The sequence below is a fragment of the Xenia sp. Carnegie-2017 genome, unplaced genomic scaffold, assembly GCF_021976095.1.
Source record: "Xenia sp. Carnegie-2017 unplaced genomic scaffold, XeniaSp_v1 HiC_scaffold_22, whole genome shotgun sequence".
NCBI classification, from domain to species: Eukaryota; Metazoa; Cnidaria; class Anthozoa; order Malacalcyonacea; family Xeniidae; genus Xenia; species Xenia sp. Carnegie-2017.
The window spans coordinates 15158728-15183412 of record NW_025813485.1 but is presented as its reverse complement, the minus strand read 5'-3'; the positions used below and the strand labels follow the sequence as shown (position 1 = coordinate 15183412).

General features: G+C 34.1%; 4 protein-coding genes across 5 annotated transcripts; 2 read left to right on the top strand and 2 right to left on the bottom strand.

Annotated features, from left to right (window-relative positions):
* Positions 1–216: 216 nt before the first annotated feature.
* LOC124445195 lies at positions 217–6746 on the top strand. The gene is made up of 7 exons (XM_046995903.1): positions 217–377; positions 508–826; positions 943–3196; positions 3286–3381; positions 3503–3603; positions 4547–4964; positions 5285–6746. The coding sequence occupies exons 2-7, from the start codon at positions 599–601 to the stop codon at positions 6478–6480; spliced, it is 4293 nt and encodes a 1430-aa protein (XP_046851859.1). The 5' UTR covers positions 217–377; positions 508–598; the 3' UTR covers positions 6481–6746.
* On the bottom strand, positions 6645–11815 carry LOC124446125 (pleckstrin-like). The gene is made up of 12 exons (XM_046996940.1): positions 11640–11815; positions 11219–11296; positions 11060–11137; positions 10851–10976; positions 10229–10305; positions 10057–10151; positions 9573–9775; positions 9239–9325; positions 7648–7698; positions 7494–7577; positions 7196–7268; positions 6645–7075 (listed from the first exon to the last, which is right to left on the bottom strand). Exons 1-12 carry the CDS (start codon positions 11679–11681, stop codon positions 6939–6941), a joined length of 1131 nt encoding a protein of 376 aa, XP_046852896.1. The 5' UTR covers positions 11682–11815; the 3' UTR covers positions 6645–6938.
* Positions 11816–12194: 379 nt separating this feature from the next.
* Positions 12195–16646, top strand: LOC124446282 (dTDP-D-glucose 4,6-dehydratase-like). Its single transcript, XM_046997119.1, has 14 exons — positions 12195–12496; positions 12752–12818; positions 12912–12980; positions 13053–13143; positions 13463–13605; positions 13688–13786; positions 14486–14545; positions 14638–14681; positions 14967–14996; positions 15147–15211; positions 15292–15362; positions 15621–15679; positions 16017–16114; positions 16322–16646. Exons 1-14 carry the CDS (start codon positions 12417–12419, stop codon positions 16480–16482), a joined length of 1137 nt encoding a protein of 378 aa, XP_046853075.1. The 5' UTR covers positions 12195–12416; the 3' UTR covers positions 16483–16646.
* Positions 16647–17108: 462 nt separating this feature from the next.
* LOC124446281 (host cell factor 2-like) lies at positions 17109–24613 on the bottom strand. 2 transcript variants are annotated; one of them, XM_046997118.1, is made up of 18 exons: positions 24380–24613; positions 24127–24260; positions 23169–23344; positions 22887–23089; positions 22464–22548; positions 22290–22399; positions 22025–22107; positions 21655–21717; positions 21306–21423; positions 20830–21096; positions 19526–20742; positions 19246–19386; positions 19030–19165; positions 18837–18874; positions 18488–18762; positions 18343–18377; positions 18135–18183; positions 17109–17929 (listed from the first exon to the last, which is right to left on the bottom strand). In XM_046997118.1, the coding sequence occupies exons 1-18, from the start codon at positions 24540–24542 to the stop codon at positions 17893–17895; spliced, it is 3330 nt and encodes a 1109-aa protein (XP_046853074.1). In that variant the 5' UTR covers positions 24543–24613; the 3' UTR covers positions 17109–17892. The 2 variants fall into 2 exon arrangements, with proteins under 2 accessions (XP_046853074.1, XP_046853073.1); XM_046997117.1 differs by having other exon boundaries at positions 19526–21096.
* Between the last annotated feature and the right edge of the window lie 72 nt (positions 24614–24685).

The following is a 24685-nucleotide window of genomic DNA, read 5'->3' as shown; positions in this document are numbered from 1 at the left end:
TCATCCCCAATCAAAAGCATTTCAGGAACAAATGGTTTAACAGGAACAAATCTAATTCTAACAAACAGTCAAAATAGTTTAAAATACAATACTAGTGAGCAAGAACCAACATTAATATCTTAATGTAAGTACCTAGTAAGCTGTCTACAATTATTTATTCGTCATTATCAGCGCCGTGTCGTCATGGTGATTTTCACCAACAGTTTTGGTTTACACTGTATAATTACTGAAGTCGAGCAATGTAAGACAGTCTGTGAACAACAAATTGACGTATAAATTTATTAAACGTAAAAGTAGCCAACTTTTAAAGTGTTACAATGTCTTACGAAGTGAAGAATTGTAAGAAGGAATCGTAAAGCAGTAACAAGGTTTCGACAGTTAGTATATTAGCATGTCTAAATTCATTGTTAAGAAATATATATCACAGAATATTTATCTTCTCTCTTATCCATACTCAACGATGTAATAACTATACTTAGGGAATATTTTTTCTTTACCTCATTTCAGATGTAATGATTGAAGAAGCCAGCATTATGTGACTCGTTGTTTTAAATTAAATGAAGAATATTTGATCAATATTGACGCAAAGTGACCAACTATGTTTCATTTTTTACTTGCTATTGTCGGTGTTATTTCTACAGCTATCAATTCGCAATTGGTATCTGTTACGACATCGAAACACAGTCACCAACATTCATCTATTACAACAGATGGATTGCTTCAATTGAGTGGAAAAAAAGACGAAGAAATGGACTGTTTTGTTTCAAGATACTGTGAACATAGAATAGCAGTTGAAACAACTCTCTGCAACGTTTCTGATTACATGGTATGTACGTACGTCATTTATTGATGCAAAAGGTTTATGCACCGTTAGTGGGACCACTACCATGTTTTTATTTTGTTTATGCAACATGCTTCTAAAGATTATAACGTTCTCTTCAGGTTACAAGTGGAAATGATCGATCTATTCCAAAATGGCTTTCACTTCATAAGAAAACAGGAACACTCAAAGGCATCCCACTGAATGAGAAACAAACTCAAACAATTTTGATTATTGTTCTTCGTCGACAACAAGATGAGCCTTTGAGCAATTTTTGTGGATTATTTAGTGTGAAAATTCGAGTGTGGAAATTAAAACACTTCTCTCTTTTTGCATCCCACCTTCCAATTGCTGAAGTTCTCAATGAAAAATTATCGAAATCGAGTGAACAACGAGTCGACCGTTTGTGTCAATATGGCGGGCCAATGATTTTTGCCTCATTGGTTGTGACAGGTATTCTTCAAGATGTAAAAGAAAGAGTTAACATTGATATTCTTGGAAAGCTTCTTGAAAGTTACAGTCTTTCAAAATATGATATATTTCTGTTTTCCGGTTCTCATGATCTGTCATCATTACTGCGAACATCTCAGGTTATTGCTTCGGGACCCGGGGCCCACAGACCTGCTTCTGGTGTAATGGCGACGATTACGTGGCATGTTAAGTGCGGTGTGATATCACAAAGGGATTCTCTTTTTCAAACCTTGCAAGCACTTGCAGATAAACCAGTTATTATAAACAATGTAAGATATGCCGCTGTCGGTTGGCATGTTCTTGCTGGGTTTCAAAAAATGTTACTAAGACGTCGAAGGAATGTTATAGGAACTCCTACACCAGCATATTCGTCAATGCCAGAAACAAAGTCACATGTTTTAACAACGACAATAAGACGATCATTATCGAGAATAATAAACAGAACACTATCTATGACTTGGTCTCGTCCTTTTCCATCATTTTCCTCAATTTATCCAATATTTTCTTCACATACACACATTTCAATTAGAAGATCAGTAACGGATAGTCCAGCATTTAGTATGCCCTCAAGTAAGACAAGTAAGAATTTATCTATAATTGGATCAATGTCGTTCAAGATGGATTCACATTCAATAGATTATTCAACAGTCAGTCCCTCTCAATCATTTTTCTCTTCTTCTAAGTCAATTAAGTCACCAATGGAAGTTTTGACAGTTTTATCAACGTCTGCCAGCGATATTGTAAAGCAAACGAGGGAACGTTCACGTACAAGTTTTTTGGCAACAAAGATTTTACCTTCAAGTGTTTCTAGTATCAAAAGTTTTTCAAGAAATCTATCTCGTTTTGATCTCAGGAATGTTACCTTGTCATCTTCAAGTGAAGCAACACAACACAGATATGAGAGAACAATGCCAATTCTTTCGATAGGCGCGAGTTCGTCTTCAGCAACTTCGCCTCTATTGACATTAGTTTCTTTGAAGGAATCGAGTCAAATTGCTTCATTTTCACAATTTAAAGCATTGACTTTAAGTGAGTCCAAAACTGAGTCATTTAGAAAGTCATTTAGGACAATAGCTTCACAAACTACGTTATTGTTGAAAACAACACTGAGACCAGATAAAACAAAAAGTATGTCATTACAATCTTCTCAGCATCTGTCGCAAACCTCACCAATCGAAAAGATAACTTTGTCAAAATTGAAAAGCTCTGTTAATTATGTATCTCAGCAATTGTCACCATTTGATGTATCTTCTGAAATTTTGTCAAATCAGAAAATGTCTCCAACAGCAGTGAAAAGATTACATACACTATCGTCGTCAACGAAAGATAAATCTCCAGTAGACTCACTTATGACATCATCCACAGTTCCTGCAAAAAGCCATTTAAGTACTTCAGGCAAACTGGTAAAAGCAACTTCAAAACCAATCACAGTAATTCAAGCTAATCAGACTTCGGATAAATCAGAAGCTATATTTATGTCATCTACTTTGGTAATTTTGCCTACGACAAAAAGCACTTCAAGCCAATTTGAAGCAAGAAAAAGTACTTTCCACCCTCCTACATCCTCTTTAAACACAACTAGCATTACGTTAATAGAAACTCATGGTGAATCAGCTTCTGCTCAAGTTCCAGTTATCAGTGTGAAAGCATCGACTTTTCTTCAACGAGCAGAATCTTCAGTGCAAACAACGCAAAGTTTATTCATAACGATCGCATCTCCATTTAATATCACCGGAAGCAGAAATATTGAAACTCTCTCAAAGTATGAAAATCCAAAAACAAAAACTATGGAAATATTTCCATCGAAAACAAGTTCTCCAACATTGCATATTTTACAGCTCCGTTTTCCATATCATACAGTCGTGCAAGTAAGGACAGTTCTCTTCTGTGGTCGGAATCGCTCATGCTGACATCAAATAAAACAAAATCAAATCAAATTAACACAAATCTTGTAACTGATGTCAGTACACGTTCAGCAAATCGAATTTCACCAGATCTTGAATTTACCAAAACGTATCAATCGGCAAATTATAGCACATTGTCTCACGATGACTTCACATCAAAATCTTTCTTGATGTCATCATACACAGGTATGTTTTATCTCTGAACATCTTATACATACACAAATCATTCAAATCTACTTCGTCTGTGATCTCTATTTACACTAAAACCATTTTCAAAACATAATAACGACATTTGTTTTCTTTTTAGTTGGATCTACTTCATCCTTTCCAAATTCTATCACCAAAAGCATTTCCACAGGCAAACTGTTTTCCTTACCTTCTCACGTAGAAATGTCTTCTGAAGCTCAAGTACACTTCGCTGTTGTTTCATCTCAAACGGTTACCACTGCCATGTATTTTTCCCCATTTATATATTCTCATAATTCCAAAGATATTTCATCATCAAACGATATATCTATCAATTTCCCTCGAGTTTCTCTGTCAATTTCTAGACAATTTTATTCACTTTTGTCAACCAACGATTTATTTTCATCAGATTCGTCATCTATACATAACTATTCTTCTCTTCTATCAACAAATTTATCACACAGTAAACTATACCATCTCACAATTTCATCAAAATCATTTCGTTTATTTTATATTCATCAGTAACGTCCATTATTTCCCCCTCACTTGACATGTTTTCAACAAAACGTACAATTTCAGCTGAAACTTCTTCACGTCAAAATTCACTGTCATCATATTCAACTTTCATTCCTCCTTCGTCAATTTTCTTCAATAAATCATCTTATGTATTTAATTCGAAGTCATCTAATACTGATATTTTTTCATATCATGAATCATCATCCTGCATCCTTACACCGTCATTGTGTCACACCTCGCCGTCATTCTCTCGTGTGCGTACTTCATCTCCTTTAGATCTATCGTTATATCTTCAATTATCATCGTCATCATCATCGGTGTCATTGTCTCAAACATCAATATTGTTCCCCAGTGTACATACATCACCGCTGTCTCCATACCTTCAACCATCATCAATCATATCATCATTTTCATCATTATCTCATCTCAATATTGGTGTCATTCGTCGCTGTCACAACTCAATATTGTTCTCAGTGTACATACATCGTCATAACCATCATCATCATCATCATCCATCATCATCATCATCAGTGTCATTGTCTGTAACCTCAATATTGTTCCCTAGTGTACACACTTTACCGCTAACGTCATACCTTCAATCATCATCATTTGATGCTGTTTCCATAAAATCAAACTTTTCGTCATCTAACTTTTTTTTTCCATTACCGACTTATATTGCAGAACATGTTTTAATCCAACTTACTCAAATAAAAAACGCAGCTCCACACTATTTTCTTCATTATATTTTGCTGCTCAACGATCATTCACAACCACGCTACCTTTCTCACAAGGCAATTCACAGGGCACCTCCTTCTATGCAAAGAGTTTTTTGAATTCAAAGCAATTATCAAGCCAAACATCTCATCCAATTTCATCTTCATTATTTTCTTCTTTGCTCAGTTCACGCAGAGCACAAAGTTTATCTCTTGTTTCCTCGTCAACAGCTTCCTATCAGCTTTTACCTTCTGATGTCACAGTAATGGTGAAAGCAACAAGTGTTGCGACTGCATCAAATACGAAGACTCCTTCACTAAGATCATTGTCCATTGAAAAAGAAACAGAAAAAGGTAATAAATTATGCCTTTCCTATACCACAAAAGGTTACGAAAACGTTTCTCTGGAAACATAAATGTTGAATTTGGAGTCATCCCCAAAGTTGTAGCAATTTTCTCAAACAGAACGATGTTTTTACGGAGGAAACTAATTTCGAAGATTTCTTTCAATAAAACTTAGTTCCATATCTTGACTTTTGAATTTTCTTACGTATATTAAATATTATTGCTCAACTCTATAATTTATGAAAACAACAGATATAAACCAATAAAATATCCACAAAAACTTATAAAAGTTTAATCAAAGTACCACAAACTTCGTTTTTTTTATCTAGTTATGATGTCGTCAACAGAAATCGACCGATTCTCAACCAACAGTTATTTAAGCACAACAGCCATTATTAACACAAATACATCATCAAGAAAAGGATTTCCAGTCATATACAATAATTTTGACTTGCTTCAGGTAACTGTGGGTAGAATATTTCATATTCAAGTACCGTTAGACACATTTCATGATGAAGAAGATGGCAATACCCGTCATTTGAAACTTGGATGTTTATCAATAACTTCAGATAGACTGTCTAGTGACTCGTGGTTACAATTCAATTCAACTAGTCAACAATTTTATGGACTGGTTTTATATGGCGAACTTCGGACAATAGCAAAGGAGTTTTTTTTAACAGCAACAGATAAAGACGGCAATACTGTCAACGATGCATTTACTGTAAGACTACACGAAGCAACAAATCCTGTGCCGGCAATTTTTTCCTTGCAACTGACTGACGTATCCTTTGAAAACTTTAACAAAGATATACACAATAAGTTGGCCTTGGTGCAGAGTATAGCTGGTTACTATGGTGATCATGACGAATCAATGATTCAAGTTCAATACGTAGTTAAAGGATCAGTGATTTTTGGTTGGAGTAATATTAGCTTGGTGAACTGTGACGAAGCTTCTATTTTGAATGTGACTAGGAAAATTATCATGCAAGATGGCGAGGTTCAACCAGATTTTAAAGAAAATCTAAAACCAAAATTCACAATAGAAAATGCTTTTGTAAACCTAACAAATCTTTGTACACTTCATTCAACGAAAAAGCCAATAATCGCGGACGTTTATGCACAGAATAATTCACAATGGATGACATTTGTTTTTCCAGCTATTGCGGTAACTATCATCTTAATAACAATATTTTTAGTAATTGTATTCTTAAGACGACGTTCCGGAATGAAATTATTAAAAGAAGATGAAAAAACATTTAGAAGACGTAAACCTATTATTCTTGATGGCGAACAAGAAATGTCAACATTATCAGGCAAACCAATTCAGCTACCAGATGACTCGCCATCATTCAATCGTATAGCAGGCAGAAATTCCTTAGTGATGGAAGACTTAAATGAGGATGATAACATGGATGGACCATCACCAATAATATATAGTCTTTCCTATAAAGAAATACCACCAAGCTACCTTGATGAAAGATCTAAACAACCACCACCTCCTTATAAGCAACCACCCATATATTAAGTAAAACAATGTCGTTGGTACTCCGCATTACGTCACTGTATGGTCTAATGGTCAACAAATAACAGATTCATGACGCTACCTCTGGATAGAGATGAAACCTACCATGAAACTGTGACCAAAAAAATAAGATCAAAGTAATGAGGAAGCAACAAAGTAGAAGAACGTGAGAGGGATTTAGCAGTCTTTGCTAAAAGTGCATATATTATTGTCATAAAAATTCCGTTTGATATACATTCATATTAGCAAATATACAAATTTACAAATCATACGTTTCTAACAATTCGTCCACAACATACTTAAGATACTTACATACGTTCTTCATATTTATTCAACTTTGCAGTGCTTTTACACATTATATAAGACGGCCTGCATAACGGCAATTAATGCATGTCATAGACAATATTGTGGGACAGTTAAGGTAACCCTTAGTCATATATCAATAAAAATGTTCTACATTATTATGAACATACAAACTTTAATTTTGAAATCCATTCCTCTAACTCGTCCTTACTTCCCGCTTGTAAGATATATTGCGATTTATTTGAAGCTAGAATCTTGAATCGATAACCATAGAATTGTTTTCCTTTTTTCTCGCCTAAAGAAAAATGAATGCATTCCACAACTGTTTGGTGCATCGCTCAAGAATCCATTGCAACTTGCAACATGCTTCCTACTCCCTAGGTACTAACAAACGACTTTGACGAATATTACACACCGTTCATCGAATCTCCAGAATTTTTTTCAATAGTTGCACCATTTAATTTAATGCACCTTATGGGACTGTTGGGCTAAAATAAAAATTATCAAATGTTTTTCAAATAAATAATATTGGCACAAGAGGAGTAAAAAACAAAAAAATCGGGCTGGCTTTATCCCAACAAGCAAAGCAAAGATGAAAATATTTGCATAACTGAAGTAGCTAAAACAATCCGACAGTCTTATCTTTACAACAACAAGAAAAGAAAGATTAAAGAATGGGTTTGTTCATCTAATTTGTTAGGTGTTGTAAATACCTTAGAAGGTTTACAGTAATAAAGTTGAGATGGCTGCTTGCACAGGAAAAATTTTCTTGTTTTCCAGTTGTGACGGACATGTCCCTAAAATGAAGAAAGTTCTAAATCTCCATTGAACCTTTAAAGTTAACTATATATTATTACGTTATTTAACCTTTTTCACTAAAAACCCTTGCTTTACAACAATACCGTCAATTATTTTGCTCTAAAAAGAAATAAAAGAAGATTTAAATTTTTACATAACGCTTTTCAACGGAAGTCATATTTCATAAACTGACCTCCACCACAAGAAGGCAATAACCTCACTCAACAAACCACACTACGTATAATACTACACCGCAGACCATACTTACTGCAGACCATACACAAATAACCAAACAACTGACCATACTACTAACCTTACTCAATAAACCACACTACGTATAATACTACAGCGCAGACCATACTTACTGCAGACCATACACAAATAACCAAACAACGAACCATACTACTAACCTTACTCAACTAACCACACTACGTATAATACTACACCGCAGACCATACACAAATAACCAAAGAACTGACCATACTACTAACCTTTCAACTAACCACACTACGTATAATACTACACCGCTGACCATACTTACTGCTGACCATACACAAATAACCAAACAACTGACCATACTACTAACCTTACTCAACAAACCACACTACGTATAATACTACACTGCAAACCATACTTACTGCAGACCATACACCATAATTACCAAACTAACCACACTATAACCACACTCAAACGTAGGAAGTTGATAATACTGGGGCAAACCATACTTACTGCAGACCATACACAAATAGCCATAAACTTACCATACTACTAACCTTTTAAACTAACCACACTATAATACCACACTCAAGGACGTAGGAAGATTGATATTTTGGTGGGGGGCTCAAATTCATATATTCATGTCATAATACTTTGAAAACAATGGATTTCAAAGGAACTTAACTCTGTATGTCATGAATATATCTTACACCCATGACCACACTGTAGACCATACTACTAACCAGTGGCTCAGCCAGCCCGACATTATACTATGGCTATGTAAATAGACCATACTCCTGGTCATATTAGTGTCCACAAACTGTACTTATGAAGCACCATACAACAGACCATACTCCTGGTCATATTAGTGTCCACACACTGTACTTATGAAGCACCATACAACAGACCATACTCCTGGTCATATTAGTGTCCACAAACTGTACTTATGAAGCACCATACAACAGACCATACTCCTGGTCATATTAGTGTCCACAAACTGTACTTATGATGCACCATACAACAGACCATACTCCTGGTCATATTAGTGTCCACACTACTCAACATGGCATTACTATCTGCACAACAAATCATACCACTATGAAAGATTGTTATATGCAGTGCGGTCATGGGTTCAAATCCCGTTGAATCACCTGAATTTTTCAGGTTCATGAGACAATTGCTTAAATTGTCCAGCAAAGTGCGAAGATCATATCTTCATCTAAAATCATACCACTGTTCACATTACATACTATGTACTATACATATCATACTAGTCCTAGAAATATTTCTCTCTAATCATATTACACATCATACAAATAACTACACTAGAAACTATAGTTCAGTAAGCACTTATACAAAACTATAAGTGTTTACGTTAACTATAAATCTAACCCTAAAATGCCGGTCAAACATGTCAACAGCATGAATACATATAATAAATTACCTCTTGTTCTTTATCTGAGTCATCACTATCAGTTGAATCATCTGAATCAGCTTCAAAAGCTTCAGCATTTGTCAGACATAATGCCGACTAAAATATAATTAACGTTTAAACAGCAGCAATAAATGCTTTATGCTCAGTTACATATCAACAGTTCAAAGAGTTCAGTTACATATCAAGTGTCAAATAATTTTGCACATCTAAAGTTAGCAATCCATTTTGAATTTATGAAATTCCATTTTATGCAAAACAAAATGTAATGTTTCTCAAGAAGCAGTGTTCATCTTTTCAAATCAAGCACACAAGCTTTACTCCCATAAAAAAATCCACAACTTACAAATCTGTAGAGCGCATTGTCAGCATCGCAAAACACATTAATCTCAGCAGTCTCAGCCAAAATGCCTCTGGTCAAGGAGTTTCGACTTTTCAACCCAACAGGTTGAAGGTGGCCATGTTCCAACAGACTGTCACCAACTCGAGTTCCTTCTGACCGACAGGCAACAAAACTCCAAGAAAGTAACCAGTCTACAACTTGTGAACCTGAAATTATGGATTTATGTTTTATAGTTATAAATATTTGAAAACCAACACATTTTTGAACACTTTGTATTGCTCAAAATGAGCACATATTACTACCCTTTGAATGCACACTAGAGTCAACAAATCCAGTTAAAAAACAGCTCAGAGACTTGAGAAGATGTTAAGTTTTTACATCAATGGTGTTATACTTCACAAAATAAAAAGTCGCACCAAAAATCTTATCAATTGAATGTAAATAAAATAAAGTCGCTTAGCTTAAATTCATTTAATTCCAAGTGTACCTGTAAAGCAATGTCTGTAAACTTTGTTGTCTTGGACTTTGTGAGTATACAAAGAGATTCCTGCATCTTTGTCTTGCATGGCATCAACAAGTTCTCTTAAATATTCATGTGATAAAACTGAACTTAAAAACAGATTTGCAAACACACAACAAGTTTCTCTTAACTGACTTACGCTAAACTAGGTAAATTTACAGAAACTTTGGGTTCGATTGTGTCAATCCTTTCAATGCTTTGAGTTTTTTCCTCTTTCTGGAATACAGAAAAAAAAACTTGTTAAAAATACTTCAAAGTCGCATACATACCATTATAACATTGGCCTTACTGTAGGCTAGCAAAGTTACATTGTTCATTCAAAAAATAATCAAATCTTTGAGCTTTATGGTTGTTGGGTTAGATCATTTTTCATTTACAAACATGGTAATGTATAAACTTAATCAAAATTGTGATTGATTTGAAAATTAAAAGAAAGCCATTTTAAACGTACTACGTATCTCAGTATAAGAGAAGTGTTACATGTTTGTAGATGTAGATTGTCCAGGTTGGTATAGTCCTGAGAAGGACTGTTTTTGTTGTTGTTGACTGACATTTCGACAACCTTAGCAGTAGTCACCTTCAGAGTCAAAAATAAAGTTGAATACTGAAGATGACTGCTAAGGTTCAAACCATCATTGAAGTGTATATCATACAACAAAGATAAATACAAGCAAATTAAAATATACTGTTTAACAAGTATATTTTAAAGGCAAGACAATATTTAAAATAAGCAGTGATATAGTTGTATGAATTGTATGTACCCTTTCTTTTGATTCAATGTCACGTATAGCAGAAGCAATACTAGCAGACCATTGCTTTAATTCTCCATCATTTTCAGCTTGCAATAAATACTCACGGCCATTACTACTGATCAGTTGAAATACAAACTTAATTGAAAATAAAATATATATTATCAAACTACATATGTAGTGTGACAAGAAAATATGCTATCCATGAACTGTAAACAAACCAGTTTCTTGGTGTAATCTGGACACGGGGATACTAAAGATGAGCCACGAAGTTGAACCTCACCAGCTGATAACTTATCCTGAAAAAAATAGGAGAATGTTATTATTTTATATACATAAATTTAATGTTATTATCATTTCCTAATTTACATTCATCTAACCTCTTTCTTTTTGTAATAACACAAAGCATCTTCAAATAAAATGAACCATCTTACTTTCCAGTTGCGTCTTACATATCCCTATGGAAGAAAAAACCAAAAAAAGCATGAAGAACATTCTGTAGACCTTATCTTTGTCTGGTCAAACATCATCTTATAAATCTTGATAATACATAGCCATCAAGGCGGAAATGTTACAATTTAATGTTTTGTTGTAAAGACGTGTACATAAAAATTTGGACTTCATGGTATTGTTAGGATTGTTAACTACACATAAAATATTTAGTTTTTCAAAACTACATTATTTCCACAAAAATTGAATCGCAACAATTTTATTGAGGACAATAAAGTTCAATCCATTGCAAAGTATTTCTATAAGCATTTATTAACAAACGCAACAGTGATTGTGCTGGTGATAGTTCACCTTTTTAACCAAGAATCCTTCCTTTAGTTTCCTACGGTCCATGACTTTTCATGTTATTTTCACTCATAATAAACATTAATCAAATGAACACGGTATATATACTGTGTTGTAAGCTAACAAAAGACTTCACCATTAACCGCGATATTAACTACCTCAATTATTTTGCTTCCGCCTATGACTCTAAAAATAGCTTGTTTACATCGTTCAACTTGTGCAAAGTGTCACGAATTATTCAGCCAGAAGGAAGGGGATGTAGCTTATACACCATATTATGGGAAAAGTGTTTTAATAAGGCATTTAATGTAAACGACAACTTTTTTTAATTTTTCAATCCATTTCAAAAAAGTTGTCGTTTACGATAAACGTCTTACTTCAATCGTGCTGCTACGAAATTATGAAAAGCTATTTTGATGTTGATCAAGTGGACACAAAAACCATGACCAGCCGACAATTTAAAGAAATATATTATAAGCAAATTCCGAAAAAGCGAGACATTATTCAGAATTAATCCTCAGGCAGAAGTGGACACGTTGACAGTAATGATGTTGAAGTATGTAAATCAGTCTAAGTCAACAACTCCATATAATTGATATAATGACCCATTGAATGGACCGTCAGTGAATACAGTCCTATAAAAGCGATAAAAGAACATGAACAATGAAATATTGCATGCCTTTATTGTTTTCTCTCTATATTGCCATTTTCGATGTTAGTTATGTACGAAAGGTTACTGCTTTTTGTTCTAAATTACCTTGATACACAGAACATATCAACGTTATGACAATGGAATCATGTCATTGTAATTGCACAATCAAATATACAAAAAGAATTCTTGTGACAGGAGGAGCAGGTTTTATGTAAGACAAACTTCTGATTTTTTTGTTTTACTCTTTATTGATTCTTTCATGGGAAATATTAATCTTTCCTGGTTAACTCTCAGAGTAAAATACGATAAGCCGGGCGTTATATCGTTCCAGATTTCAAGTTGAAATACTTCTATTACCTCAAATATAACTGTTTGAATTTGAGATATTTATGTGAAATTTCCTACGATTTATAATGGGGAAAAATAAGACGAATTTACTCATTTTAAGAATTCCATTTATCCTTAGTGCATCTCATGTAGTCATAATGTTGGTTGAAAGATATCCCGATTATTTTATATTGAACTTAGATAAGGTAAATGGAAAATCCTAACTTGCTCATTTTTAAAAAATAAATAGTGGTTTCTTTTTTATTGCTCTCAAGTTCCCACAAATTTGATTTATTCAGCTTGATCATTGTGCTTCATTGGAAAACCTAAGAAGAATTGAAGGAAAATCTAATTACAAATTTATTGAGGTACTATTGCCTGGCAATTTTTCTACTATTCCTGCCTACTTGTGAAAGTAAGAATTGCTTATGTTTTTGCAGGGAGATATTTGTGAAGCAACATACATGAAGTATTTATTTCAATCTGAAAAAATTGATGTAGTAATGCACTTTGCTGCACAATCTCATGTAGGTAATGTATATTGGCATTATGGTGTTTTAATACTGGCATTAATGATAGGTAAAATACATTAGCAATTTGCGATCAATTAACCAAGTGCTATTCATAATCTTTTGAATGAATATTATTGCCCAGCAAAGAATTTGGAAAACAGCCATAATAAATAATAACATGATTGTTTAAATAAGCAATTAATTCATTGCCACGTATTTCTGATTTCTGATATAATTTTGCTGAAACTGGAAATGATCAAAAAGTTTGCTGTAAATTGATTGCCAAAGTTCCATTTTTATTTTATTTTTTGATTAATGAAGTTGAAATTCTCATGTAGATAAGTCATTTTGGAGTTCCCTTGAGTTCACTAAAACAAATGTTTATGGTACTCATGTGTTAATAAATGCAGCATTTGAGGCAAATGTTCAGTGCTTTATTCATGTTAGTACTGATGAAGTTTATGGTGGAAAATCTGATGCTGTAAGTCCTCTGATTTTTTAATTATTGTTTTGTGTATATTATTTGCTTATTTGAAATGTTTCATCAATGTTTTACGTATTAGATACTGGATGAATCTTCACCATTTCGTCCGTGTAATCCTTACTCAGCATCCAAAGCAGCTGCTGAGTGTATAGTTATGTCATACTGGGAAAGTTTTAAGGTTTGAAATGCTCTCTATACATTGTGAAAAACCAAATGACTCAACTTTTAACACAAAGAGATGTTTTAGAATTATATAAACGTAAAAGCTAATAGACAAAATCTAGATAAGTTTTGCTGATTTGCTGATGTTTGTTTGATTTAAGTAACAGCAACCCATTGAACTAAAATATATCTGGAATGCTACCTGTAATAGAAAAGTCTAATAAATTCTTGAAGCCAAATTTTACACCCAGACACGCGTGTGTAGTCAATCAATTTTCAAAATATCGAAACACTACACATGTGTGTCTGGATGTAATCTTGCGTTTCTTGGTGTAAAATTTGGCTTCAATTATTGGCTTGAGGTAGCGTTCCTTGTATTTTAGTTCAATGCAGCAACCTAATACTATCACTTTTACTTACATGAAGTTATAGATGCACTTTTCCAAGTTGATGAAGTATGTTCTTTGCAGGTCCTTAGTTTTTATACATTTTATTTTCATATATGTACAGAGTAATCAGCAAACTTCACCTGCCAAAACATACATGCATCTTTTCAAATAAGGAAACATTGGTTACTCAATAACAAGGATGCTTTCTTGAGATTGAAGTCTTACATATAGACATTATAGAATTAGAAAAAATATAGAAAATACAGACAATTTGAGAGTGGATTGTGCATGATGTAGATAAATGTTGAAGCATTTGATTTACATAGTTTCCTGTCATTGTTACTCGGAGTAATAATGTTTATGGCCCACATGCACATCCTGAAAAGGTTTGTTTGTTATTATTCACTAATTTTCCAGCTGATTTTTCAAGTTTTGATTTTGCAAAGAATGTCAATGCATTTGCATATTTTATATTTAGGTTGTCCCAAAATTTATTTCCTTGTTGCAAAGAAATCGAAAATGGTGATTTTTTCATATTGTATCAAGTTTAGTTGTGCTTGGGGGGCAAAACACCCACCCACAGAATGTCACTGATATCTTTTATGCACTTTTTGATGTAATTGACATTTTCATGCTGAATATAAAACAGCCTTTAAATGGGAAACATTTGAGGGGAAACTGCTCCGTTTTGTCAGCTCCACTATGGTCATGTAATGTGGCAATTTGAAGTTTATAAGTATATTTTTGTATTTTCCGTACTCAGCGTCAATATTAAACTGAAATTTAAATTTCTTTTTCATATTATAGCTGTGTTCATGGTAAAGGAGAGCAATCAAGGTATGCTAGACGTCTAGCATTACAATATATCTATTTTTAGAATACAGTTTTGTTTCTTAAATGAAAGCTGCATGCGCACAGTTTCTAAGAAAAACATTTTTTCCGTGACTGATGACGTCAGGTGTATGTATAATGCTGTCAATTTTGTAGAAGTTTTCTTTACGTAACTGATGCTGCTGAAGCGTTTATTTCTATTTTACATAATGGTTTTGCAGGTCAGATGCAATAGATGTTTTTCCTAGTTAATTTCATAGAAATGCATTGTTTCAATTATCACACTTTTTGATTTTTTCAGGCGAAACCTATAACATTGGGTCCAACTTTGAAATCTCTGTCTTAGATTTAGCAAAGGACCTCGTTAGAAGGGTATAAACGGCTATGTCCAATTACTTGTAGTAACAGACATTACGTAGCATCTTTGTCAACCACCAATGTTAACATTTCAAGAACAGAGCGATTTTTATTTAGTATTCAATATTTGAATTTTGAAGGATTGTACATACTTTGTTTCCTCTAATAATCAATTTTGAAAATTAATATCAAGCGCGTGTAAACATGGAATTGCCCAAATGTTTATTTTCTGTCTAACGTTCTACATATGTTATTAATGTATAATTTGTGTAGATCAAAAAAGTCATCACTGACGAAGAAATTAATCAACACATTGAATATGTTGACGATAGGTAGACAAATAGACGTTATGTTATCTGTCATAAAACATAGTCCGAAAAAGGACATCTTGTGATGATGGTTTTGAAATAAAACCGAAATATTACACTTTTAGTTATCTTGTTTTAATAACTTTAATTTAAGTTTACAAGATGTCCTTTTTCGGATTGTTTTATTTTATATCTTATGAAATTGTCGTTTGTTCAAGGATTATTTTCAATGAAACCGTAATTAACACGTTAACAAATCTAGAAACATCATTAAAGTTTTCTGTGGAAAAAATAAATTAAATTGGTAATAAATTAGTAACAATATGTAGTTTTCACGCGTTCTGAATTTTCTATTGTGTAGACCTTTTAACGACCGTCATTATCCCATGGATTCTTCTAAAGTGGAAGCACTTGGATGGAAACCAGTAGTTCGTTGGCATGATGGAATAGAAAAAACAAGTACATTCTTAAGAAATAAAAGATGTTTACTATGTTTGGAAAGGCTTATGCAAACTAAGGAGACCTTTGGGAGAACTCGAGAGCAGATCAGTGCAGCCCGTGATCGAAGGTCGAAGGTTGCACATGCTCGAGAGTTGTCATAAATGTTAAGTTTGATTTGACCTCAGCAAAATTTTAGTGAACTAAAATTTTTAAATGCTTTTTTAGTTGAATGGTATTCTAATCATTTCCACAATTGGCCAGACGCTGAGCGTTCGTTAACTCCCTTTCCTATCGGTAGTAACACCATGTATTACCATAAAGATGATGGTACCGTTATTAAAGTTTCCAGGATTCCAAAATGCATTCCCACCAAAGAATCCTGCTGATCATATGCATGATTTTATCATTTTTGTACCAAATTAATATATTTTAAAGAGTAATAGCTAACCTTAGCATAAATTATTTTTGCATGAACTGTAATGCAAGTCTTTTGTTTATGTAAGATTTCAGAAAACTAAATAGGTATTTAAAATACATCATTCACAAAATAGTTTGCTGTCTTTAACTACATCAGAGATTCTTCTAAATATGTGCTAATCACTAATCAGTTCACTCGTAGTTCAAACATAAGAAATTTTCTAAATCTTCGAAGTCCTTTTAAACAGCAATAACGCCCAAGAACTCACAAGAACCCGTTATGTTAGATCAAAAATGGAAGTTATGTTTAAATTTTGAACTGACTGTATCATGTCAAACACTTAATTCTACTGTTAATGTTGTTACTGTTGAAACTACAATGTAATTATTTCTTACTGTTCATTCATTGTATTTCTATTCGTTTCAAGTACGAAGAATTGATTTTGGATGTAATTGTGTGTGTTTGCTAGAACCATGCATTGATGCGATTCAGGGAAATGAAAATTGATAAAAAATTGACTTCCGCAGATAAGCTGGTGCTGTGAAAATTAAACAAAACTATTTTAAAAAAGTTTACATTAAATATTGCAGCATATTAATTTCCCAAAAGTTTCTTGTCATAGCTTTTAACTTTAATGTATGTACAAAAGATGGACAGCATCAAAAACTCAATAAGTTCAAACGACACATTTTACAAAGTTTCTCAACATGATTTACAGTATTCACGATGAAGTTGGTGTCTGGAGTTTAGTCGTTTCATAAAAAAATTCTCCTCGTCATGACCTAAGGTGCTTACTTGTATAAAAATATATTCAATAATACAAAAGTGCGTCGGATTCGCATTAAAGACCATCAGGCGAATCGATATCAATCGAGATTCGTGACGTTATTGTATTGTTTTTTTCATAAAGTTTTTGTTCATTTAACACTTAGTTTGGATATCGTTGTATTCACATGATATTAAAAGTATAGTAATAAAATATTCTCAATGAGAAAGACAGAAGCGGTAGATTTTCCAGGGGGGGGGACGAAATCATTATGAACATTAATGTCTAACTTAATGACATGATATGAATTTCCAATATAATTAGAAAAGGTAAATTATTGAGTTTTTGACGCTGTATGAAATATATTTCCTGGCTCGTGATGCTAAAATATAGAGGCATACATACGAATTATATAGAGTATCAATAAAATTGTTAAATAGCTTTTATGCAATCTCATTTATTTTACAACGTAGCAGACGGTTTACTTCACAACCACATTACTCAACAAAGAAACTCGCGAGCTTCCATACAGAATACTCGTACAAAGTTTTTGTTTAAAACATGCATTTATGTTGTTTTGAAATATGTTTTTCTTTCTTATAAAATATTCGCTTACTCCTTCTTTATCTTTTTTGATGGTTCGCTAGATCTACATGGAAATAAACGATGATAAATGTGTTAGCAATCTGTCGGATTTATGATTCCTTGGATATTCAAAACACATTACGACAAGTGCTCTCTTTTTTCCTTCAGATATTACAAAGTTACCATAAGAAAAGAATAACTTTGCCTTTGAAAGAAGGTTCGTTTGAAGTGAAATTTCGCACCCATGTCGACAGAAGAATCATGTTTACCTTTCTGTATTATGTCTCTTAAGTCCAGTGCCTTTTAAGTCTTTGGCGTCTATATAAAGTAAACACGAATCAATTGTAGCATGACCTAACAAAGGACCGCAGACCCGTTTTCTAGGGTGAGTCACTTCAACTTCAATGCCTCTTGTCTGTCTTTACCCATACAGAAAATGACATGTTTGCAAGTAAATATAGTAATGTTTTTTCAAACCTTGTAACCATCTCACTTGCGTTGCTGGACCGTAACTGCAAAAGTAAAATGACAAAAGAAATAACTTGTTTATCCAGTGGACAATCCATGAAACTTCATGATTAGAGTTGCATTTTACTTTGCAGGTAAACAAACAACAACTTACCCTTTATCGTTCTTCGCAGCTATACGAAATATGATAGCCGGTTTGGTTGAATAGTCGATGTGAGCATTCTTCAAGGTATCTGCACTAACAGTACACGAAGGTTTTGAACCACAGTACACACGAACAAACGCCAGTTGTACTGGCGAAGGACCAATTCCAGTGACCTCTTTAGTATCACTGGATTGACTATGGACAGCGAGGTACACTGAATACTCGTTGACATTACCAGCTACATTGGTCGGAGCCTCCCAAGAAAGATGCGCTCCTTCGGAATTCTGTTGTGGATATTGAACATGTTTAGCTCATTACAAGCTCATAAAATAATTATAAAAATAACGTGAAAACTTACCTTGCTAATCTTAATTGCAGATGGGGCCCCGGGAAATCCTAAAAACACAAAATGTGCAAAAATTAAGAAAAAACCTCCACGAAAACAGGATAAAACCTACGTATGTGTCTATCTAGCACTACAGGTTTCTTGTTTGTTTACTGTAGGTAGTGTACAAAATTACATCACAGTAAGACTAAATTGGAATAAACACCTGGCAAACACGTTTTAAAAGCAGAAATATCGCTGAATGCTCCACGACCACAAGAATTTAAACCAGCAACACGAAATTTGTACGCAGTACCAGGAAGAAGTTCATACTTCACTCCTGACGGGGTTTGATTTTCATTCTATAGAAAAAACATAAAAATTGTTCAATGGCGCGGTAATACAGCAAGAGTACATGTTAGTATTTCATTCAGAATCTTACCGTTATTCTCTGCATATCACCACTACGTCTTACGTAATAATGAGAAACTGTGGTCGATGTTCCTTTGACAACACCGACATCGTGCCATTGCGTGCCACTGGTCTTGTTTCCATGGACACCGTTTGTATGACTTTGCAGGGCCTAGAATAATTTTATTTGTGTATACTTAGAACAGTAATGTGAAGAAGACAACGCGTTCAAATACCGTTAGAGACTTAGAGTTACTTTCTGTGGTTGAACATATGCATATTGAGTACCGAAAATGACGACGTCAACTCACCGTCTTTACAGTAGATTTCACCTTGTTAGCATTGTTTGCCGTCGAAGCCGGGGGGGCCAAGTCTCTGGTAATTGATGACGTAGTTCCTGTTGTAGACTGTTGAGATGTACAACCACCAAGTGAAACAGGTTGTGAAACAACTGCTGCTGGTGTTGTAACTTTAGTATTGGTTGCAAGCGTTGCAATCCTGCGCAAATCTGAACTTGTTGACACTAAGTTTGGTTTGTTAGTCGAGGTGATTGTGTTTTGTGTCAATGAATTATCAACAGATGACATATTTACAGCATTTGTAATGGGTGTCGTTGAGTCTGGAGTATTCAACTTTTTCTCAGAATTTTCCGTAGTTTTTGAAAGGCAACCACTAGTACTTGTTGATGATACTACTGGCGTGACTGCCATTGTGATAGACATCTTGCTAGCATCCACATTTTCAGAAACGTTTCCACATTGTTGCTTTTTATCAAGCGACGGACCTGGTTCACTTGACGTAGTTGAAGGCAAATCTTTTGTATTCGCTACGACGTCATCGAGCTTGGTCATTTGCGAGGAAGTCAAAGTATTTGTTGTCGTTACAGTAGGTGTTGTGGACGTTGATATACTTGCTTGTATCAACAATTTGGTAACATCGGTACTCGTGGTCAATGAATTAGCGGCAGCCGCATCAACGATAGAACCAGCAGGAGTATTTGTGGTAGATGAAACATTACCAGTAGCAATCACAGCAGTGGTAGAAGTGATTGCAGGAGCAGGCGCAATATTAGAAGTTGTGTCAGCGGATGGTACAGAAACAGTCGATGAGATCGAACTATCAGCAATTGTTTTCGTAGTTTGCTCAACCTTCCGTTTTGTTATGTCTACTGTTTTAGTTTGAGTTCTATTGGATGTTGTTGTAGTCGTTGCGAGGGCAGACTGACTTGAAGTTACCATTTTTATAATAACCTGTCCGTTACCCTGCCTTTGGACCAATTTTATTCCACCAGATGATGACGCATCCGAACTTTGATTCGCCATAGATACAATTTTCAAAGCAGTGCCTTGTTGTGATAACTGAATAATTTGATTAAGCTCAGCAGCAGTATAGGTTTTCTGTCCTTGTGCTAATGTCACTGTCTGTGTCGTTGTGAATGTAACTTTTCCCCCCTCTCCTTTATTTGTACTCGGTGACATTACCATAACAATCTGTTGTGGTTTTGAAGCACCTCTTGAAACGGTGTTTGCTGGAGTTGTGTTAATGCAAGATTTTGATTGAGTATTTTGAACACGAACTAACGATACACCTGGCGTGGAATTAACATTTCCCGTACCTCGCACAATCTTAACTTGCTGTTGAAGTGGTGTGGGTTTTTGAACAGAAGCCGGAGACTTGGTGTTCGCATCACCGTCATTTTGCACAAGAGGTGTACCAGCGGAAATAGGAGATTTTGAAATAGATTGTGGCTTTGGAGGCATGCTTACGGACATTTTTGCTGGCGTTGTTGTGGGCTTTGTACTCGAAAGCTTCATGCTTGAGTTGATCGATGAACTAGTGCTTGGTACTTCGTACTTTTGAACTTGAAGTACATATGCATCAGCTCAAAAAAAAACAAACAAATAAATTAGACGTGTTTAATGTTAAATGTTCTTACTCATGTTTCCAATACAAAGTCTTCAATTGATCATTCAAAAACTAATGTGCTAATAAGCGTAAGAGTTGCAAATAAGTTTTGATGATCATATTGACCACCTGAATATGTTTCGAATCAATCACGTACGCACATTAACACATATACACTAAAAATACCTGTAGGAACTCGACCCCAGCAAACCTCTAAAGTATTAGTACTGGCGCGAACTAATTGAACTCTGGTTGGAGCGGAAGGTTTATCTGTTTCTAAAAACCACATATCTTTACAGCAGATCTAGGAATGATACATAAAGTTAAACTAGTATTCATAAAAAAAGAGTCAGGATGGTGGTTTTGTAGCAGTTCCACAGTTAATTTGGTTAATAATGCTAGTAGTGAATGACAATCTTATATGAAGTAGCACATAAGGAACATAAAATCATACGTACTTACATAGCAAATTTCAAACAAACCCAATGTGAATAACATGTAAAAGAGATGTTCAATGACACCGTAAAAACCTTACCTGGTTGTTCCAGGCTTTTCGGTAGCCATCTCTTCCACTCCATAAATACAAACGACTTCCAATCTAAATTTTACAAGTCAATGCAAAAACAATTAATTCTGAATATTTATATATCAAGCAGTAAGGGATTCTCAGTCAATTATAATATAAAATTGAGCTTCAACAAAAAGCAACTATGTCCCAACACAAAAATAACTTGTTTTTGCCATCTCAAGCAAACATCAACTTTCAAATGAAGTTCATTTAAAATGATATTCCTAAATTCAAAGCAAAATAATAGTCATGACAAATCATGACAAATCATTGCAATCAGACATAACAGTTTCAAAGCTAGACCCAAAATTTGGTACATAATGATATACAGACATACCCCAACAGCACAATGTCCAGCCCTAGGCTTTGGATATGTTTCATCACTTTCTTCAACAGGAGCATTCTCCCATGTCATGTTATCTATAAAATTGGAAAAAAAACAATTGCCTGATTTCATGTATAAATGCTTGACCAGCTCAATCCTCTCTACAGACAGTTAGTATTTACCAATTATGAAAGCAAACCATAAATATTTAGAACTTTAAGTGCAAGCCAGCTTTTCTTGATAGCATCTTCAATTACTGGTTAAAATAATTACATACCTAAGTTCAAACAAGCTAGAGTGTTGGTACATTTCCACTCTTTTTCTCCTGGAGTAACTTTGACGTCAGCATTGGAAGAAAGAGGAACCCAACCACCAAATACCAACATTCTATACATATCATGTGTGTCAGAACAAACAAAAAAGATAACATCATGTACTAGTTATGAACTACCTTCTTCCAATGACTGTAGCTGAATGAAGACTTCTTGGCAAAGGTATGGTACCCATGACTTTTGGCTTTGTCCAAACCATGGTTTCTAAAATCAATTACCACACAACATTATGACCATGACAAGTTTCAATTGGATAATTTGTAATTTTGTCAAAATTCATAATTTTGATTAACACAACACAACACTTTGCATGGTAGCTTAGCTATCAACAATGGTGTATATCATGCTACATAAGACTGAATTGTTTCTCACAATTAGTAAATTAAAAAAAAAACACAATAAAACTACAAAATGATAAAGTTTTAAGCAGCCATAAAGTGTTTTATGTATATGATCATTAATCATAACATAACATGACTACATGGTCAGTTTATATTAAAATGCCAGTTATGTACTAAGCAAGGAACTAATTTTCTTCATACCAATATCTAGTTGATACAAATCTCCAAGACGACATCCGCTCATTCCACCAAAAACAATAAGCTGATCTCTGCCATCAAATTTTGTGAATGTAACACAAGTGTGAGATTCTCTTGGAGAAGGAATACAGCCCATCTGAGTAGGAGCTTCCCATTGTAGACTGTTGGTATTTTTTAGATCAAGAACAAAAAGATCGTTCAAGTACCTGGATGAAGAGAGTATGTTAACATTAATGATGACATATAAGTTTAATAAATGCTTATAATTTCACACAAGATGGTTACCTTGGTATATTACTCTTGGGATCATCACTATCATTTGCCAAACCACCAAATAAAAAAACTTTATGACCAACTAAAGTAAAACTATGACCCAATCTTGCACATGGCACTAATCCACCTTTTGCTGGTTTGGGTTTAAGATTCTTCCATTCCCAACGAGTCGCTTGAAGTTCATAAAGCTAAAGAGACAAAATCAAAAATATGAAATAATGTAAAAACGTCTTAAACCCATGCACATTATACAATACATCTTGTTTTTTAGACAAAAACATGGAAGTGTAGATTAGAAAATAATAATTGCTACATTATAGAAATAAATTTTTTAAATGAAGTATTCCCCACAAAAGACTGCTGACCAGTGATGGATATAAGGGGTCACATTGGATTACATTTAATGGTAATCATGTATATTAATTTATTCAAATTTAGTGGGCAAAAAATTTAAATAAATTTACATAATGAATAAAAGGTAATGTAAATAGCAGCAATTGTAAGAGTCAAATTTTAAACTAAAATAAAATACAACACGCAGAGAAACACCAAATAATTTAAATGTTCGTCAAAGATATTACACAAGAAGCTAAGCTGAGCAGAAGTATTTATAGTGAAAAAATAATAAATACAATCAGCAACATTTACTCATGAAATCTCAAAATTGTAAATAGATAAAAAATTACGAAAAAAGTTCAAATTAATTGGATAAAAATAAAAAACACAAGCACATAATCACTATCACAAGAAGAATTTAACGAATTTTTTTTTTAAATACGACGTTTCTTTCAGAGTAAACAAGCATTTTCCTTGATTTTTAAATACAACACGAAGGTCAAGACACTACATTACGGCCCCCACACGACTGCCATGTTGTTTTGACAATCATTAGCAAAATGAAACAATTTGAGTCCAGTGATTCTAGGAAATAACACAGTTTACAAAAATAAGTATCCTTATATAAATTTACCTCGTTCGAATATTTGCCATATTCCATCATTCCACCAAAAATGAAGAGTTTCGTTCCATCGCAGACAAAACCATATGCAGCACATCCTGGAGGAATATCACCACGAATAGCGGGAACAAACCACTGATTCGAGGCTAAATAGAGGCCTATGTCAACTTTTTGCAAAGCAGTGATGTTTAGTCATTTATAAAATAACATAGCCATGCATATCTATAATCGGCGGGAATCTACTTGGACATTCGAACATATTCACCTGTATTGTATACATGAAGTTCGTCAACAATGCCTTCGTTTCCACCACCAAAAACCACAATAAGCTCTCGTATTGCAACGGCACGATGACCATGTCTTGGACGAGGTTGCGGGCCTGCAGAAGTTGGTATAAGTTTCCATTTCATGGCCGAAACGGCCGCCATGTTTTCTTGCTACCCAGTTACTTTTAATTTCGCTTCTTTGGTCAGCTGACATGTCACGTGCCAATAATGACACAGAGTACCCAAAACAAGAAAACTTTAAAATTTATGAATTGATTACTACTGTGAGATTCCTTGAAAAAAAA